At 44.7% G+C, this 20,008-nt stretch overlaps 1 protein-coding gene across 3 annotated transcripts in view; it reads right to left on the minus strand.

Annotated features, from left to right (window-relative positions):
* DOCK11 (dedicator of cytokinesis 11) overlaps positions 1 to 20,008 on the minus strand; it is a 175,787-nt gene that overhangs the window by 148,593 nt on the left and 7,186 nt on the right. For 2 of the 3 annotated variants that reach the window (XM_082207379.1, XM_082207380.1), the window contains exons 2-6: positions 10,917 to 11,033; positions 9,761 to 9,850; positions 8,352 to 8,434; positions 7,409 to 7,478; positions 4,476 to 4,571 (exon numbers count right to left, since the gene is read on the minus strand). In XM_082207379.1, coding sequence (XP_082063505.1) covers positions 4,476 to 4,571; positions 7,409 to 7,478; positions 8,352 to 8,434; positions 9,761 to 9,850; positions 10,917 to 11,033 — 456 coding nt within the window. Of the gene's footprint in view, positions 1 to 4,475; positions 4,572 to 7,408; positions 7,479 to 8,351; positions 8,435 to 9,760; positions 9,851 to 10,916; positions 11,034 to 17,424; positions 17,470 to 20,008 lie in introns of those variants that run through there. The other variant, XM_082207381.1, reaches the window with a different exon arrangement.

The raw sequence follows: 20,008 nt of genomic DNA on the forward strand, positions 1-20,008 counted from the left end.
CTTTATTTCCTGCTTTATCTTCTCATTATTAGGTTTTTTAATCAGCTTTTGTTCGTTGTCCGTAATCTGTCTCAAAATCTCTCTTGTCTTTTTTTCTTTATTCTTTCTTTTCCATGCTTCTTGCTGGATACATAGGCCCCTCACCACTGCCTTACTTGCATCCCATACAGTACTCAGTTTTGTCCCTTTATCTAAGTTATCCTGAAAGTATTCTACCAGTTTTTTCTGTATTTTTTCAGCAAATTTTTGGTCGGCCCATAAGTTATCATTCAGTCTCCATCTGAAAGTTCGCTCTTCAACTCCTTTTAACTCCATCTTAATCGGATTGTGGTCTGAGATAACTTTAGCCTGTATTTCGACATCTTGAATCCTTGGTATGAGTTCACTCGAGACCCATATTTGGTCTATTCTTGACATTGATTGGTTTGGTTCCGAGTGGTGCGTAAATTGTTTTTCTAAAGGGTGCCTGAATCTCCAGATATCGATTAGGTTACAGTTCTTAATCATCGTAAAAAAAGTCTTAGGCAACCTCCCTTCTTTACTCTTTGCTTTCCTTAATCTATCCATTTCTGTTGATACCACACCATTCATATCTCCCATTATTATAATTTTTTTATCCAAGTATTCAAAAAGTTTTTCTTCCAATAGTCTAAAAAATTCTGTCTTATTCCCATTTGGAGCATAAATTCCGATAATTATCAATTCTTCGCCTTGCCATTTAATTTGGGCTGCTATTATTCTCCCTTCTTCATCTTTAAATAATTGACGGGATTCAATTTTGTTTTTAATATATAGGACAACACCTCTTTTTTTCTTTTTGTCCGAAGATATAAATTCATTCCCTAACCTTTTGTTAATGAGGATTTTCCTATGTTTTTTGGCCACGTGCGTTTCTTGAAGGCATATAATGTCCAGATTCTTCTTCTTTAAAATATGTCCAATTCCATTCCGTTTCTTCTTATCATTCATTCCATTGATGTTCCAGTTCCATAATTTTAACGTCATTCTCCTTGTCACTATCTAGATTTAAGAGTTTAGGCTTAAAACCTTTCTGTCTCTTCTCCTTCTTCTTCTTCCCCCTCCTCTTCCGACTCTCTTTCAGTCTGTTCTTCTTCTTCACCTAATTCAAATTCTTCCCTCCTTCTTATTCCTCCTTCTGCTCCTTTACTCTCTTCCTCCCCTTGTTGTAGTTCTTTGTATCTTCTTGTGAATTTTCCGATTTCCTCAGGACTTAGCAATCTTCTTTTTACTCCTTTATAAAAGAATGAGACACCTTCCGGAAATTCCCATCTGAAATCAATTTTGTTTTTTTTAAGTAGTTGTACCAGTGGCTTGTAGGCTTCTCTTCGTTTCAACAACCTGATTGGAATATCTTTAAATATAATTATATAATTCCCATCAATATAAAGTCTTTTCTCTCTGTTCCTTTGCAGAATCAAGTTTCTCATCTCTCTATCTTTAAAAGTAATTAAGCAATCCCCTGGGAATTTCTTTACCCTACTTGATCTAATTTTGATTCTATATGCATTATGTATTGTCTTTGCCATTTCTTCTTCTGATGTCTCCATCCACTGCGCAATTTCCTTTATTAATCTTTCTCTTATATTTTCGTTTTGCATTTCCGGTACTTGTCTCAACCTTAAATTAACTTCTCTCTGTTTCAGTTCGTTCATTGCGATAGAGTCTTTTATTTCCTCTTGTATTTTATTCAGATCTGCAATCTCATTTCTCATCTTCTCCTCTTCTCGCTTCATCTCTTTCATTTCCTGCTTTGTCTTCTTAAATCCCTCATCCATTCTCCTAGAAACCTCCTTAATCTGTCCTTTCAGTTCACTGACTGTCTCCTCGATCTTTTTATCCATTTTCCCTATTTTGTTGTCTACCTGTTCTAACTTTGTCTCCAGATTCTTTTCACTTTGTTTTATCTCTGCAAACATCTTCAATATTTCTGTTCTAAATTCCATTTCCTGCTTTGAAGCTCTCCTGTCTGTTGGTGTCCCCCCTTCTGTCCCTTTTTTCTGTGTATGCGACATGTTCCTCTGTATCTCTATGTCTAATATATACTGTGTGCACACTGTGTATTTTGGGTTTGAGTCACTGTTAAGTACTCTCAAACACTATTAGATTAACCCCCCAAAGACAAAGAATATCTCCTATATAAGGGGAGGGGGAAAGGTATAGCGAGAAAAACAACAAATTACAAAAAACACAGTTTCCTTAAGATTTCCTCTCAATGTCCTAGATATTGTCGCTTCCCCTGCTCATATGCGGGAGGGGGGTAGTTATTAATCCGCGTTCTTCTTGCCCCAGTCTGGGCTAATCCAGTTCAGGCTGGTCTGGATACTCTTCTTGCCCCTATTCGGGCTAAATCCACCCAAAGCGTTAGACAGGTAGAACTGTACTTTATATTTCAGAGTAGTCCAAAAGACAGTACCTAGATTTGAGGAGTAGTTCAGCTTCCAATATAGTTTTTAAGTTAATATTAATACTAGTCCCAAAATTGTAGTTCAGTAGTGGGGGAGATGTCTCACTTACGTAGTTGTCTCCTTAGTATTTTCATCAAACCTAAGTCCCCTCCACCTAATTTTCAAATTAGTGTTTGGTTTGAATCAAACCAAACTGAGTGGATAGTTCTTCCAACCTAAATCACAAAGAGGGTGGTTCTTCCACCTTAGGGAAAGAGAGTCTTTAAGTGAGCTTTCACACTGCCTTTTTCCAACTGTTCATTTTAGTTTGTTTTATAAATTCAGTTCCACTGATTAAACATTCCTTAGCAGAGTTTTAAGCAGGGGGGGGGGAGTCCGTGGAGCCTCCAAATAGTTTACTTTTTAATATATATATATATAAACGAACAAAAAGAAAAAAGTATGTTTTAAAGTAGTCTGGAATGGCGTCGGAAGTCCTTCTAGTCCTCCAGTTAATATGGCGCCGGAGTTTCTTCCTAACTTAATAGCTTCTTCACTGAGGTGTAATCAATAATCCTCTCTATTCTCCTGTAGCCTCAATTACAGTTGTTACTGGGTCTCTTTTGCTCACGGAGCTTCTCTGTTCCCCCTTTAATTTCTTCTTTTCTCCTTTCTTTTCTTAACCAAAAGTTACTTTTTAACTTAGTTGAACTCAAGTCCGAAAAGTCCCGGGGGAAACAGAAAAGCCTGATGTAGGTTTTAACATCTCTGTAGGCAGTAAATGTGGGTGTTGTCAAAGTGGCATCTGTTCAGGGCTGCCCCGATTAGCCCGGTGACTTAATGTAACTACTTCATGGTGAGTTCGGGCACCTATTTTGGGGGGAGGGAAAGTACTGCCCCTCAACACCTCCTGATCAAAGGGGTGGTGGGTGGTAGAGGGTTTCAGTGGTTCATGGGCACCAGAAGAAAACCTCAAGGATGTCATGCTGGTAACCTCTGACGCATACCTCTGGAAATATGGTTTCCAGGATGCTGTTCATTACATGCAGAGCAGTGGATGAGAGATGGGGGAGGCCAGCAAATCCCACATGTTCCCCACTGCCTGGCAACCCCACTGATCTTGGTGCCTACGAGTTTCCTCAGAACTGGGAAAAGGAGAGTCTGCTGTGCTCTACTGCCACCCCTTTTTTCCATTATGTGTTTTGTCCTGATGCTACTGTGGATAAGGCATGGGAGGGATTTTTGCTGCAGGTGCTTGACGACGACAATTAATACCACTCAAGGTGAGCACATGGATGGTCTGGGGCTGAAAGGTGTTAAGTTACTCAAGAGCCACAGAGTGAGCATCTGTTGGCACAAAGTGGGGCCCTCTTTGTGTGAGAGAGAGAGGGAGGGAGGGGCTGGGCTGCCATAAGTCAAGTAGGGGGTGGTGAACTGCTGATAAAATCGTTGGTTGTTCAATTTGCTTGAATGTTTTGATTGTTTTTATCCAGGTATTTCATTAAATTGGAAATACTGGTTTTTGCTTCGTAATTATGCTTGTATGCCTGCTGATGGAATTGCTGTTTATTGGTCCTCCTGTTTATATAATTTCATAATGCATGTGTGTGTGTGTGCGCGTGCGTGCGTGCGTTCCTCTTTCTGCTTTTATTACTTCGTTCAATGAAGAGCGAGATATAAATATTGCAAACAAATAAGTGAAAACCTCCCCCACCAGTGTTCTTCCCATGCCCCTTTTACAGAGTGAACCTAGGAGCCAGTCCTCAGAGGGTTGATTCACTTCCTCTCACTCTTCACTGGCTCCAAAGGGCAAGAAGACCTTTTCCTTGGGGGTTTAAAAGCTCCACCTTCCTGTTGGTTGGGCAGCTCTAGGGTGCTGGGTGCTGTGGAAGGGGTATCTGCTGCAGAAACAGGAGCAAGTCTTTCACACCCACACACCCCTTGACCCCGTGCCACTAAACCACTGATAGAACCCCCAAACTTACATGCCTGGGTCCTTTGAAACTGTTTCCCCAGAAAAATGAAAATCAGACTCTTGTGCAAGGTGCAAGCACATACAACACCTCTCACCTTCATGGTGACCGTAATAGTGCTGTTGACATTGGCCTTGTACAACCAGCCTTGTTTTATCACGCCACCCTTTTGCGAGCATAGTGACGAGGAATCCTGGAAGAGCAAAAACAAAAGAGTTACTGCAATTCAAAGAAGGAGCTGCACTAAATCAGACCAGGCACTGCTTTTCCACCCTAGCCTTCCTTGAGCTGGTGCCCTCCAGATGTTTTGGACGATGAGAAAAGGGTCTGGCAAGCAACGCAAAAGGTGCAATGGGAAAGAACTGCCTCTTAGTAGTTCCATCTCCCTGAGATGTTTGGGCATGTGGGTGGGTCTGGGTGTGGCATACCCCACATTCTCTGCGGCAGCCCCTATGTTGTGGGATTCCCTTCTCACAGGGGTGCACCTGGTTCCTTCACTATAAAGCTCTCAGCAAATGCTGAAGACTTGCTTCTTTACCCTGGCCTGCAACACCTGGGAGTTGTTTTTTTCAAGACCCACCCTATTATGGCAAATGTAAAATGTTTTAACTGCTCTCAATTCTGAATTTTAAATTGCTGTCATCTACCCTGTGACCTGCTGGTGAAGGGCAGGTAAGAAATTTAATAAACAATGGTGGCGGTAAAAATAATAATAGAGGTTGCTCTTGTATTAGGAACTAGTGTTTAAAATCTAGCCACCTCAGATACCTTTGAGTTGCATGTTTCCACACAAACACCCACCCGGTGGTTCATTTCTCTCTCTCTCTCTCTCTCTCTGTGTGTGTGTGTGTGTGTGTGTGTGTGTGTGTGTCCCTTGTATGACCTTGCTCTGCTGCTCCACCAAGGGAGTTTCAAAGCGTGCAAATCAGCATTTGGTCACACATGTGAAAGGAGGGATGTGGAATCAAAAGCCTACAACGGAAGCAGCTCTCTGAATGCCTTCTGAATTTACAGTTACACTGAGGTCAAACTGAGGTCCTACTCAGCCAAACTGAGGTCCTACTCCGAGGGCCTTCTGGTGGTTCCCTCACTGTGAGAAGCAAAATTAAAGGGAACCAGGCAAAGGGTCTTCTTGGTGGTGGTGCCCGCCCTGTGGTACACCCTCCTGTCAGATATCTGACTTTTAGAAGATGCCTGAAGGCAGCCCTGCATTGGGAAGTTCTTTATGTCTGATGTTTTAGTGTATTTTGTTGGAAGCCTTCCAGAGTGGCTGGGAAAAACCCAGCCAGATGGGCAGGGTATAATAATAATAATAATAATAATAATAATAATAATAATACTTTCAACAACTCTATGGTAAAAAGTGGGGGGGGGGGGATGAGTCTGCATTTAGATGGGAATCAGGACTTGCTGGATAAACCCTAATTGGATTTTTCTTAGTGTAACATTCCAGAACAGTTTAAAGAATGTATGGGAATAGGACGTATTCCCCCTTACAGAAAAATTGATTGACCAATTAAGGCTCACCAATTAAAACCAATTAAGATTGGCAAGAGGAACAAGGCGCAAATATACCTTTGTGGGAGAATGGCGGAGCTTAATTTCATTTACAAATTCTCCAGGAAACCAAAAGCCAGTTCCAAAGGTTTATACTAACTTGTGGATCACTTAATAAGGGTGTGTTTTACAGGTGCAAAGTGCCACAAGTTGTGTTGTATGCATGGGAATACAGGTATGCATTTTGGAGGCTCTCTGGGAAAATTTTAATTTAAAAATGAAAATGAAAAGGGGTTTGGAGGGGAATGCCCTGTTTGCCACTTGCTTTTACACTGGGCTGTTTGCACACCTCTGTCTGAGATGAGCACACTTGGGACAGCATCAAGGCTAATAAAAATAATAACAAATTTTTATTTATATCCCGCCCTCCCCAGCCGGATATGGGCTCAGAGCGGCTGACAACAATAAAATAATACAGCATTCTAAAATCAATTCATTATAAAATCAGTTCAAATCAAATTCATGGCAACCATTGGGCTCGAATTAGGAGCAGCGGCTACAGGAGGAACTGCTTGGGAATAAGTGTCCCACTGCAAAGGGGGAGATTCCAGATTAGCTTTAGATTAATCTATCTGTGATGCCTGTTACGGCTTCTAAAATAAGGTAATAGAACTATTCTCAGATGTGGCAAGCTGCTTCTCATTCTCTCTCTCTTTCACACCACCTCTGCAATCTGGCAGGAGCTAGACATTAATTCGGCAAACAATTGTTTCCCCAAAACAATTTGCTTCTGTGATGTGGAGGCAAGGAGGTAGGAAACCCTTCCCAGGAGATAAACCAACAGGCTTAGTCCCTCCTACACCCACAGATGCAGCTGTTTTCCCAACTGGGGCTACTTCCAATTGCAGCCAGCGTGGTGCAGAAGTGAGAATGCTGGACTTAAGATGACAGAGGCACAGGTTCAGTTCCCCACTTAGGGTGACCTTGGGGGCCAGTCAATCACTGGCTGCCTAACCTGCCTCTCACAGGGCTGACGTGAGGATACAGTGGGGAAGAAGGAGAGCCATGTACACCATCTTTAGCAACTTGGAGGCAAAGCGGGGATGTAAATATTATAAAAATAAAGATGTCCAGGTTTAGAGCCTGGCTAGGGAGAGAACTGGTGTTTTCCAGGAAAGAACTGGTAGGTTGATTAGCTAAGCATCCACTCCTGGGCCCTGTATAAAGGATGGTTCCTTTGCTTATTTACTTCTGGGAGTGTATACAGGCGTCTGGTTGGTAACTTGGAAAGCAGGGTGCTGAATTGGCCTGAACTGGCTGCAAAGCCCTTTTTAAAATTATGTTCTTTGTTGCTGGATAATGGCTTTGAGCACTTGGAAACACCACACGAATACTAAAAGTTGTCATTGTTGTTCTGTAACAATTGGAACTTTTAGCAAACAAGCTTCCCTTGGTATATGATTAGGAAAGCTTTTGAGTTACACAGAGCACTTCATCGGCTACCAGACAAAGGGCTGACCCTTTTCTCCTCACCTCATCTTTTTCAAAGTCTTCATCAATTTCAAACACGTGGTTTGGAATCTTGTCGGGGCTGAAGGATTTGCTAAGAGAAAACACACACAAACACACATTTAATTTATTTTTAAAAGAAGCATTCATTAATGTTTTGCCCAACATGGCTGAATAACAAATGAATCCATAGATGGAGCTTCCAGAAAGGCATATGGGCAGAGAGGACCCGCTCTCTCGGGGGATGGAGCGACTTCCGAGGAAGGTGAGATAAGCAAAACTTTTTGTTTAGGTAGCTCTACCCAGACAAGTAATTTTAGTATGGGTAATAGTTTTTAAACTGCTGCTTTTAGTTGGATTTTGATAAATTGTATGCCAACTTGTTTTTCATGTCTGATCAGTATTTTTAAATGAGTATTTTATATTGTGCAGCAGCCGCATCTGCACTTTGGAACTCCTTGCCACTTGATGTGAGGCAGGCACCTTCACTGCACCTGCTGGAAACATTTTTGCGTATGCAAGCCGAATCCGGATGCGTACCAAGCCTACATGTGTTTGAATCAGGTGTTTAGCTGAACAGTGATGTTAATTATTTCTTGTATCTGTTTTTTTTTAAACTGATAATTTCATTCTTTTATTTCTGTATTCAAGTGATTCTTTTTACAATCAAATCTTATGGAATAAATAGTAAATACTGTTTTAGGTTTTAGGCTTAGAGGATTTTGCTGATTAAGAGGTATATAAAACTTGCAAAAAAAAAAATATTATTAATAGTGTTAGCTGAAAGGCAGCAGAGACACCTCTGAAATGAAGTCAATGAAACAGAAATACTACCATGACCTGGGTTGCCTGTGTGAAGGGGAGGCAGCTAGAAGGATGTTTAAGGAACTTCTGAACATCCGGGTTTCGACATCCTACTGAAAGGAAAGGCTGTGAAGAGGCTGATTTCCCCTGGGGAAACACTTACCATGGCAGCATTCGGAAATCCCCCGAGTAGTCCTCATATTTGTAGTTCACTGTGTGCCAGTCTGAGCTGTAGGTTTTAATGCACTGTGAAGGAAATTGAATGCAAGGCGGTTAAAGTTCATAGCTGCCTTTGCTGCTAAAGACTGCAACAAAAACCAGGATTATAAACTTCAGTACTCCAAGGTTGCTAATTCATATATGAGGAACTACAAAATTAGATACAGGAAAGATTCACGTGGGTGCTTTGCTTCCTGCAGAACTCAACTGCCTCAAACTCATGTTTTGCACAATTTAACCTTCGCCCATTCTTTCAGTTTAGCTCAGTGGAACAGCATGCATCCTTCCCAGGAAGGTCTGGGATACACTTGGCTGAAACTCTGGATAGCAGCTTCCAGGGTAGGCAATCCTGAGGAAGCGGGACTAAAGTCCTGGCCTGGTGTAAAACAGCTTCTATGTTCCTGTATACAGAGCTACTACATGGCAGAGCTTCTGCCTTGCATGCTCCTTGGTAGGGCCAGGGGTGACTCCTTGTCTGAAACCCTGGAGAGTCAGTGTAGATCAGGAATGGGGAATCAGTGGCCCTCAAGATAGTCCCACCACCTCTGACCAAAAGCCATGCAGATGCTGGAAGTTAAGGGTTCCCCATCACTTCTACAGACAGTACTGAGCTAAATATTATCAATTGCTTTGCACTTAAAATTGTTCTACACTTCTGAGATACATCGGCCAGAGGTCTGACTCTTATCTTGTTTCCCTGTCTTAATCTGCAAAATTATTTTAAAGAAATAATTTAAAGAAAGCCCTTCACAGGCGACGTCATGAGTGTCTTTTCAGTTCTATGCTTGTCTGTCCTCAGCAGTTATTGTCAGGTTTTCATAATTAAAAAGAGGAAGCAAGTCACACATTTGGTTTTCAAAAAATAAATAAACAAACATCAATTTCCTCAGTTACTTTTTTTTAATGCAGAGTTCAACAAAGAAGAAATAAATACCCTTCATTTTTGAGCAACACAACACAAGAAGCTTAAGTTCCAAATGCACCAACTCTTTCAAAAAGGGCCCAAATCTTCCCAAGCCTGCTGGATTTGCACCTAAATCTGAAGCAGCAGTTTACGGTTCTCCTAACGAAACTACAATTCACCTGGGAGTTGTGGAAAATGTGGTACATAGATAAATTAACTATGGCAAAGTGTGTGTGTGTGTGTGTGTGCAGCTGCCCCATCCTGCCTCCAAAAACTGGGACTGTGCCCTAGAACTCTCTGGCGTCACTGCAGGGTTTCTATGTGCTTTTGGAGCATGCAGAAAGGACTATTCACCCAGGTCTCTCTCTTTTCCTTTACCTGAAGGGGGAAAGGAGCAAGACCTATTTTGCACGTGCACCCGTCAGTATCACAGCCTTCAGGACCCTTACCTCCTGGACAAAGAGACTCTGAGCCTTCTTCAGAGCATCTTCTGGCACTGTAGACTGAACAGTCCTCCTCTGGCGCCCGACAACAGAGACCTGGAGGGGGGGTGTAAAAGCAGTCAGAGGCTGCAGAATGACTAGAGTTGTAAGGGGGCTTTGCAGATGGATGGAAGAGGGAGGAGCACTGCTGTTGTGTCCTGGTCCTGCCTCCAGGCTTCCCACTGAGGACCCTGGTTGGCCCCTGTGAGAACAGGATGCTGGACCAGGCAGACCAATGGCCTGATTCCTAGCGCTTGTAGGTTCTTATGAGCTACAATGCAATGTGTCTGCAGCAGGCATGGGAACTTTTGTTCATCCCAGATGCTGCTCATCCACAACTCCAGCAAGTTTGGCCACAACATGGGCATCTGAAGGACCACCCTGCCCTGAGGGGAGGGGAGACAAAGAAGAAACAGTTTTCACCCCCTGTACAAACAAGTTGTTTTTCTTATTCTTTTGTAACCTTTTTTAAAAAATTGTGCTTATTGTTGCAATAACCTTATGCAAATCCACACTGCAAGATCTGCCTGCAAAGTGGTACGTAAGTACAATCAATCAATCAATCAATCAATATATATCTAGAGGGTCAAAGTTCCAAAGTAACAATTCTGTATGGCAAAAGGGCAGCATATCCGGTGTGAATACAAAAGGAGTTTGCAGGAGCCCAAGAGCCCTCTCCTGTCCTGCAATTCTCAGCAACTGGCATTCAGAAGCATTGCTACTGCCTCAACTAGCAGTCACTGATCGCTTTCTCCTCCAGTTGTTTGGAGCGGTGGAGTGCTGATAGCACTACGGCTGCAGGTTCAATCCCCGTCTGGGACAGCTTCATATTCCTGCACTGCAGGGGGTTGGACTAGATGATCCTCAAGGTCCCTTCCAGCTCTACAATTCTAGGATTCTATTAAGTCTATGAATTTGTCCAACCCTCTTTCAACAATAAAGATGCAGGCAGGTGCATTCATCCATTTCCAAGGCTGTGTTCCTATTGTGTGATGCTCAGAAGTGGCAGTATGAAGAGGTATAAATAAACTATTCGAACAAGCAAAAATGAAATGAGGTGACCAGCTTGCAGCTGAGACCCAAATGCCAAGGAGGAGAAGCAGCAGCAGCAGCAACAACTCACAGAGGCGTCTTCCATGGGGAACATAAGCAAGTCCCGGAGAGGGTCGCTGTAGATCTGCGCTTTCTTTTGGGAGACGACATTCTCATAGTCCAAGGGCTCAATCACCTTCGTCTTTTCCTGGCAGGAGACAAGACAACACACAGTCAGGTACTGCATAACGCCCCATTAACCGTGATTGCCTCACTCCATAGGCATCCACGACAGCACTTTGACTCACAGAACCAGCACTGCTACAAGTGCCATGTAGTACTCGTTCTGCATTTATAAATATTCAATCTTTTGGTGTGGCAGGGTGTGTTAGGGTACTAGCAACAGCAGGAGCAGCAGCAGCAGCAAACTGAGTGATGAGACCATGGCATATCTTCCAACAAACCAAGGTTTACAACTTCCCAGGCCCTGCATTGTTAAACTATGACTGAAAACATTATAACTTCTTTGCACCTTCTAGAGGGAGAACTAAGGTGTTTTGGGGACGGAATTATGCAAGCCAGGCTATACCATATCCTGGAACAACCCCCTTACTGTACACCTCAGTAACTGGTACGTTTTGCACGCTGGCTTCTTCTCTCCACTCCCAAATGCTTTTGTATTTTGATATTCCAAAAGTTGGCTGTAAAACCACTTTGGGCACAGCTCACTGTGGGAAGCGCCATACAAAGGAACTAAAGTGAGGAGGCAAAAGTGTGAGCAGCGTCCATCAGTATATCCATCCAGTTATACAACTACCCCAAAATATCTTTGTGCATCAGATCATTTGAAGAAATCTGCACATTTCTGGGCTGGGAAGTGGCAAGCTCTCCCTGGGGGCTGTGTGTGTGTGTGTGTGTGTGTGTGTGTGTAAGAATAAAGCTTAAGCTGTGGGAAAGATGTTCATGAGCAGCCTTATGGGGGTTTGGCCAAAAAAGGGTCCTATGACTTGGTCTCCAGCTAGTGCCCTGTGATGGGCAGAGCTCTTCTGCTGAATGAACAGCAGCTCACCTGCAACTTTGCAACAAAAATGCTTAACAAAACAAGTACATGCACAGAAACTGGCGAGTTCCCCCAGTTTTCAGTTACCGTATTTTTCGCTCTATAAGACGCACCAGACCATAAGACGAACCTAGTTTTTGGAGGAAGAAAACAAGAAGAAGAAAAATTCTGAATCTCAGAAGCCAGAACAACAAGAGGGATCACTGCGCAGTGAAAGCAGCGATCCCTCTTGCTGTTCTGGCTTCTGGGATAGCTGCGCAGCCTGCATTTGCTCCATAAGACGCACACACATTTCCCCTTGCTTTTTAGGAGGGAAAAAGTGAGTCTTATAGAGCAAAAAATACGGTAAGTGTGCAAAAATGAAACACTCTCTCCCATATACACCCTGCCTCCGTTTTTATTTATTTAATTAATTCACACCCTGCTCCTTCCTCCCAGAGGAGCCCAGGGCAGCAAACACTTGAATCCTAGAGCTGGAAGGGACCACAATGATCATCTAGTCCAAATCCCCTGAAATGCAGGAATCCTTTGCCCAAAGTGGGGCTCAAACCCACCGTCCTGAGATTAGAGCAGGTCTCCTGCTCTACCAACTGAGCTATCCCTCGGAGAGAGATGAAACAACTGAAAACATCTAAAAGCAGTTCTACAGATTTGTTTATCGCAATCAAGACCAGCCTTGCAAAGGGGGAAAGGTTGTCAGCAGGTGCCACAAGATTGAAGGCCCAATTCCTACATTTGAGGAAGAGAGCTCTTGATAAGATGCCATCTGGGGGATGCTCTCATCTGCAGAGCACAGGGATCACTTGGGCATCATTTTGACTCTTAATACTGGAAGCCACTTGGGGCAGAGACCTCTCCTATGCTTTGTGAAACACCAGCGTACACTGATGACACGACATAAATAGCCACTACGTGCACACACATTAAAAGCAGTGCAAATTGCTCCTGCACTCTGCATATGTGCTTGGATTCTTTTGCTATAAAATAAAGTTATTAATAACTCTTGTGTGTCCTTTGAGTGGTTCTGACTCTGATATCAGAGGGAGCTTTTATTCAACTGCAGCAGAAGCCAAGGCGATGCATTCAAACCGTAGCTGCTCTCTCCCTTCCTTGGGCATTCTTAGAATTCTTAGGGGTAGTTAATCTGCAAAAAGGAACAGATTTATGAGTCCAGTTAAAAGCTCTGCCACTATGGCATTTTCAACACCCTCCTCAGCTGAGGCAGCGACTCTGACCCGGGTTTTTTGATCCTTCTGCAAAAGGAGAACTACAGAAGGACTGGCTGGGTTCGCATCCTGGCCCTTTCAGCTCCTGATCTGAGTCTCCTTTAGCCAGATGCATTCATATCTGGGTTAGGGCAGAGAAATGTTAAGCAAGGTTTCTAAAGAGTAAAATGAGATAGCCAAGAAGGATAGTACATTATCGCTAAAATGCTGGAGATTTACTCCTGGTAGAGTCTAAACACAGCAAGAGCCTGTTATGGCCTGTCCAGTCCGGCATCCTGTTCTCACAATGGTCCACCAGATGCTTGTTGGACGCCTGCAAGTAGGTTTGGAGCACAATAGCCACTTCCCCTCCTGTGTTTTCCAGCAACTGGTATTCAGCAGCACTGCTGCCTTTGACTGTGGAGGCTGAGCAGAGTCACCCTGGCTGGCAGCCATCAATAGCCCCTCACCTCCTCCGTGAATTTGCCCAATCCTCTTTTAAAGCCACCCAAGGGGGTGGCCATGCCTGCCTCCTGTGGAAGTGAGTTCCACAGGTTAACTACGCACTGCATGAGGAAGGATTTTCTTCTCTCTTGAATCTGCCAACATTCAGCTTCATTGAATGCCCCTGAGTGGTTCCTGCAACAGTTCTAGGGTTAAGACAGAGAGAAACTTCCCTCTATCCACTTTCTCCATGCCAGGCATAATCTGATAAACATGTCACCTCTTACCTGCCTTTCTCTTGAACTAAAAATGCATTTATTTAAAGATGTACATCCACTTTCTAATGCAGTAAAAGTCAATGTGGTGCTTTACAGATATTTCGGACACCAACTTCTAGCAGCCCCACTACCCAATGCAGCCAATGGCCAGAGATGATGGGAGCTGCAGTCCAAAGGTATTATAATTTTAATGATTTTCCAAGAAAACATTAACACATCATATTTCAACAAAACTTAGGTTTTCTCCTCCTCTCCACTCCTTCTTCCCACTCCCACACAAACTTAACAGAACTTGTCACAATAGGTGCATATATATATATTTAAATGACACATTTCGATTATACGAAAACATCCTTCCAAACATCCCCATTTGGGTGCCCTGTCCCTATGCTCCTTGTTTGAGGCATATGAACTGAAGTGGAACCAGCCATGGTAAAAAATAATTGGATTTATTATGTTATCTTCTTTCTCGGATTTTGCTGGTCCATTTCTCCACCAGGATTAAGTCCTGAACATATGCAAACCAAACTTCAAATAGGTCAGCAGTCCAAAGGCATTTGAAGGCCCCCCTCGTTGACCTAGCCTTGTTCTAAGCCATTCCTAAGGCAGCTTGGAAGAGGGCAAATTCCTGCAGCTTCTGCTCATTCGCAGCTGCAGGTGCTCCCCATGCCATCTGGGGGACTGACAGCACATCTTTTGCAGTGGTGTCATCCGTGCACAGCCAATCAACCTCATTATGGCACCTAAAAAGAAGCTCAAAAAACCCTAACACAAAGGGAGGGAGGGAGGGAGGGAGGGAGGGAGGGAGGGAGGGAGAGAGAGAAGACTACACCGGGGTCAGCAAATTTTTTCAGCAGGGGGCCAGTCCACTGTCCCTCAGACCTTGTGGGGGGCCGGACTATATATTTTTTTGGGGGGGGGAATGAACGAATTCCTATGCCCCACAAATAACCCAGAGATGCATTTTAAATAAAAGGACACATTCTACTCATGTAAAAACACGCTGATTTCCGGACCGTTCACGGACCGGATTGAGAAGGCGATTGGGCTGGCTTTGGCCCCCGGGCCTTAGTTTGCCTACCCATGGACTACACCAGGGGTGTCTATTTTCCAAAGAGGGCCAGATTTGATGAAGTGAACCAAAGGGCCGACCAAAGTTACTGACCTTTGTTTAGGATTGAAGTTGTTGAGCTTTTCTTTAAGGATTTTTACCCCAAGAAATAAACTTCCGCAGGGGCCGGATTAAACTGACCGGCAGGCCGAATTAGGCCCCCAAAACAGACTTTGGACATGCCTAGACTACACCATATGGGTGAAGCAGGAGGTGCAAGCCTCCACATTAACATAGCAAAGAAGAAGTGATGAACCCTGCAATGTTCGGTTTGTGGACGGATTTCAAAACCATGTGCCAAGTATTTCTCTACCAGAGCCACTCTAATTTAAGCCTTGGAGAGTGTGCTTAAAAGAACCCAAAAAACTCCACCCAATCTTTTAGCTCTTCACAAAAGCTTTCTAGCGAATTAGATTCCTTATTAGGATGCTAATGGCAGATCAAATAGCAGGCTTCGAACATAACTGTGGCTTTCATGGATTGCAAAAAAACAAGGGGAAGAACATCACCAACCTGAACACGTGGGTGAAACAGAGTTTGTCGCGACCCCCCCCCCCTTAAATAAAGGTGATTTTATCTCTCTGTTACTGGAAGGCTCAGGCATGGAAACTGATCTCCTTAATCAGTCCACGTATAGTTATGGGGATGAGGCAAATGAACGCAAACCAAAAGAACAACCATCAAACATGGCACATCTTAAGTGGAACTTCAAGGTATACTGCTGCCCCACAAAAAGCTTTGCTACAGAGGCAGGCAATTAACAGCTTCCCTGTGGATCCTGCCTCCAAAAGACACACAGGTTGCAACCCTCATTGTAAAAGCTGGTCCTTCTCTGGCAAAAGGGTACAGAACCCTGCTCTCAGACAGAGCAGTCATCTCAATTGCATGCTTTTAGTTCTAACAGAAAAGCAATTTATTCCTGGCTCTCAATGCACTAGGAGACAAAATACCAGCCCCCACTCACTCCCCACTCAATGGATTCACTGGAACAGCTGGAAGGCTTCCATCGCACAGGCATCCTGAGAAACGCATCTGCCACCACATCTCCGGGCAACCCCTTTGTGAGCAAAGAATTTGGAGAAAGCTTCAAGTTGTGCACATGGGAGGGCAGCAATAAAGGGGTCAGGCCTGGCATGGCAAGGCTCCCAGACCTCCGTCACCAGAGAGAATAGGACACCTGTGGGAACCCGATTCTTGGAGGGTGAGTTTCCAGCACTGGGTCATAGAATCATAGAGTTGGAAGAGACCACAAGGGCCATCGAGTCCAACCCCCTGCCAAGCAGGAAACACCATCAGAGCACTCCTGACATATGGTTGTCAAGTCTCTGCTTAAAGACCTCCAAAGTAGAAGACTCCACCACACTCCTTGACAGCAAATTCCACTGTCGAACAGCTCTTACTGTCAGGAAGTTCTTCCTAATGTTTAGGTGGAATCTTCTTTCTTGTAGTTTGGATCCATTGCTCCGTGTCCGCTTCTCTGGAGCAGCAGAAAACAACCTTTCTCCCTCCTCTATATGACATCCTTTTATATATTTGAACATGGCTATCATATCACCCCTTAACCTCCTCTTCTCCAGGCTAAACATGCCCAGCTCCCTTAGCCATTCCTCATAAGGCATCGTTTCCAGGCCTTCGACCATTTTGGTTGCCCTCCTCTGGACACGTTCCAGTTTGTCAGTGTCCTTCTTGAACTGTGGTGCCCAGAACTGGACACAGTACTCCAGGTGAGGAGGGCAGAAGAGTGGAGAGGTCCAAGAACCAAATTTGTAGCTCTCAGGTAAGGCGCTGTTGGTGGTTACCTTCAGTAAAGAGGCAGGATGGAAGATCAAACGTTCCTGAACTTCTGGTGCTTCTCTCAGGTGCTTCTCCAAAGCCAGATATGCACTGCAGATGACTCCTTACACAGCAACGGGCAGAAGTTGTGACAGCACCTCATTCTGCTGCAAAATCTCTTTCTCAGACTCTGAGCTCTCAGCCTGACTCCCATCTCTGGACGCCTTTTGCTGAACTGCCCTGAAGCCATCATGGGCCCATGGACTACTTTGGGTGCTCCAATGGTGAAGGAGCGTGTTTTTACATGAGTAGAATGTGTGTTTTTATTTAAAATGCATCTCTGGGTTACTTGTGTGGCATAGGAATTTATTCATTCCCCCCCCCCAAAAAAAGTATAGTCTGGCCCACCACATGGTCTGAGGGACGGTGGACTGGCCCATGTCTGAAAATGGTTGCTGACCCCTGGTCTATTCAGTTTGCATATTCTTTCAGGAAGTGCAAATTAAGGAGAGCCACATTAAAATGCAAACCGAACCAAATTTCTTCCCCTATTCTTCCCCACTTATGGCTAAAGATGAATCTTGCCAACATCCAAGGATGGCTAGCACTGTCCAGACCCATAGCAAGCAGGGAGAGATGACCCCTTCTCTTTAGCCCCTTGATTTTGGCCTTCTGGTTAATGTTTTCTGCCTCAGGACTAGCTCCATCGTTTGGAGAAAAAAACCTACCAGACTCTCACTAATGATTAGCAGAAGCATCCCAGCAGGCAGTTTCCCCAGAGCTCATAGCTTTCCATCTAGTGAATGTGGAAAAGAAAAAAAGCAGAGCTAAGAGGTTGCTTTCTGTGACAAAAGAGAGAACTTTTCCAAGGGCCTCAGCCGACGCTTGCCAGTTCTGGATCTGTAGCGCCTCCTTCAAAACGCCTTGCAAGGATTTGCTCTGTCTAGGGGAGGGCTAGGCCCCAAGAAGCATTCTCTGCCCCATACCAGAAGCACAGAACCCAGGCCACAGTGGTGCCACCAGACCCAAGCAAGCTGCCCTGAGTTTATAAGATACAACGAAATCCCCAGAGGCAACCTCTCCAAGCACGTGTATGGAACCTGCACACCTCTAGGTGTCATTGGGACTACAACTCCCATTAGCCCCCTCCAGTATGGTCAGTGGTCAGGGATGATGGGAGCTGTAGTCCAACAACAGCTGGAAGGCCACAAGTTCCCCAGCCTGGACTCAGATGGTTTCCCCTCCTTTTGACAGTTCAGAAGAGCTAGAAAGTTGTTAAAAAATAAATTAAGATTCAATCAACACCTGAAGCTGTTCGAAATCGTGAATGCACAACTGGATAGCTCAGTCAGTACAGCATGAGACTCTTAGGCTCAGGGTGGTGGGTCTGAGCCCCACACTGGGCAAAAGATTCCTGCATTGCAGGGGGTTGAACTAGATGACCCTCGTGGTCCCTTCCTGCTCCATAATTCTATGAAAGGAGAAGCTCAACAACCCTCCTCCCCCTGGCAAAAAAAAATTGCTACCAAGAGATGGACAAGCATTTTTTTACTCCTTTACGTGGAATTCATTGCTTACTCTGTTCTCCGGGCAGAAAAGAAGCCGAATCACCCCAGTTTTTTATTACAAACCCACCACCACATGGCAAGGCTGTCCCTATAAGGAGCTGCCACCAGGTGACTCCCAGGCCACAGCCTGAAAAGGAAAGTGAAAGGTCAAGCTGCTGTAAACAAACAGGAGCTGGGAGCCAAAGGGAAGAGGGTTTCCCAGCACTTCTCCAGGGAATCCCAGTGAAAGCATTTTCCCCAAGAGAAACAAACACACTGGCTGATTAGAAGAGCTTCATTGAAAATTAAGCTCTCATGAGGTTTTCCCCTCTAACGCTTGCTCTGCACCTGAACACTATCGCAACTGAAAGGGCCTCAAGGTTAAGACTCTGAAACAAGATTCTGATGTCTTAGCCTCCTGTGCTGTGCAAAGGGCACATCAAACTCAACTTTAAATGTGCTCTGTCCCTGGTTATCTCTATTTTTACTGCCACCTTACCAGATGGCACCAAGAGATTTAACTGAAAGTGAAGAAGGAATTGGACTAAGGCAATTAAGTTATTAGCCGACAATGGGTTTCACTCCACACACATCCCAGGGGCATCTAAGCCCTCCAAACAAAGCCTGTTGCCACAGGGGAAACCAGGGATGTGCCAATGAAACTGACTGCTGCCATTAATTTCAGGCCAATGCAAGACTCTCAGGACAGAAGCAACCTGTGTCATTCTCAAAACAACCAGCAAAGTCAGCTGCTCAAAGGAGAGCAATGGGGCAGCTGGCCAGCCTAGACAAAGCCCAGCACCGAAGCCCAAGGATGGGGAACCCTTTGCAGTTCAATGGCTGCATTCGCTTCTAGGCAGCTTTTTGTGGCCCATGTGTCAGTGGTGGGTGGGGCCAGAAGCAACAGTGGGCAGGGCAGCAATTGCTATGCACACACTCAACCCTTCCCCCCCCCCATCCAACCAGAGTTTATGGGCACATTCCAGCCAGGTGAAGGTGCTCAGGGAGGATGCAAAGTGGAGTTGGTGAAGGCTGTGGCTCGGGGAGAGCTCCAAGGGCCAGAGAGAAAGGCTTGGAGGGCCACACTTGGCCCCGTGCCTCAATCACCACCTTGATCCAACGACTTCCCAGTGCAGCCAGAAGTCTTCCACCACCCGCCATCTGCAATGCTACCAGGTGTGTTTCCCATCACAAGAACGATGGCTCTTTGGGTCTTCCAGAGCATGAAAGCCGTGTGTTTTGCCATCAAAACTAGCTTTCCCCATGTGTTCATTTTTGCACAGTGCACAATATCTGCTTTTGAATATCACAATAACTAGCAATGGCCACTCTGCATCCCCCTGTTTAGGTGCTGGATCTGAGGTCTTCTTGTTCACTCAGGCAGTTTGTAATTGAGCTGGTGCCTGTGGTGCCCATCTATTACTATTAATTAATTATTAATTACAATTATTAGCATTTATATCCCAACTTTCCTACAAGGAGCGCAAGGCAGCCTACATGCCCCCCCTCACTTAACCCCAACAACCACCCTGTGAAGTAGGCTAGGCAGGGATACGGCAAATGGCCCAAAGTGACCCAGTGAACTTCACAGCAGGGTGGGGATTTGAACCCTGAGCTTCCAGGTCATTTTTCAAACTTGGGTCCCCCGCTGTTGTTGGACTCCAACTCCCAGCATCCTGGACCACTGGTCTTGCCTACTAGGGATGGTGGGAGTTGTTGGCCAACCACAGCTAGGGACAAAAGGTTGAGAAAGACTTCTCTAACC

The sequence above is a fragment of the Podarcis vaucheri genome (assembly GCF_965113315.1).
Source record: "Podarcis vaucheri genome assembly, chromosome: Z".
In the NCBI taxonomy this organism is placed as follows: Eukaryota; Metazoa; Chordata; class Lepidosauria; order Squamata; family Lacertidae; genus Podarcis; species Podarcis vaucheri.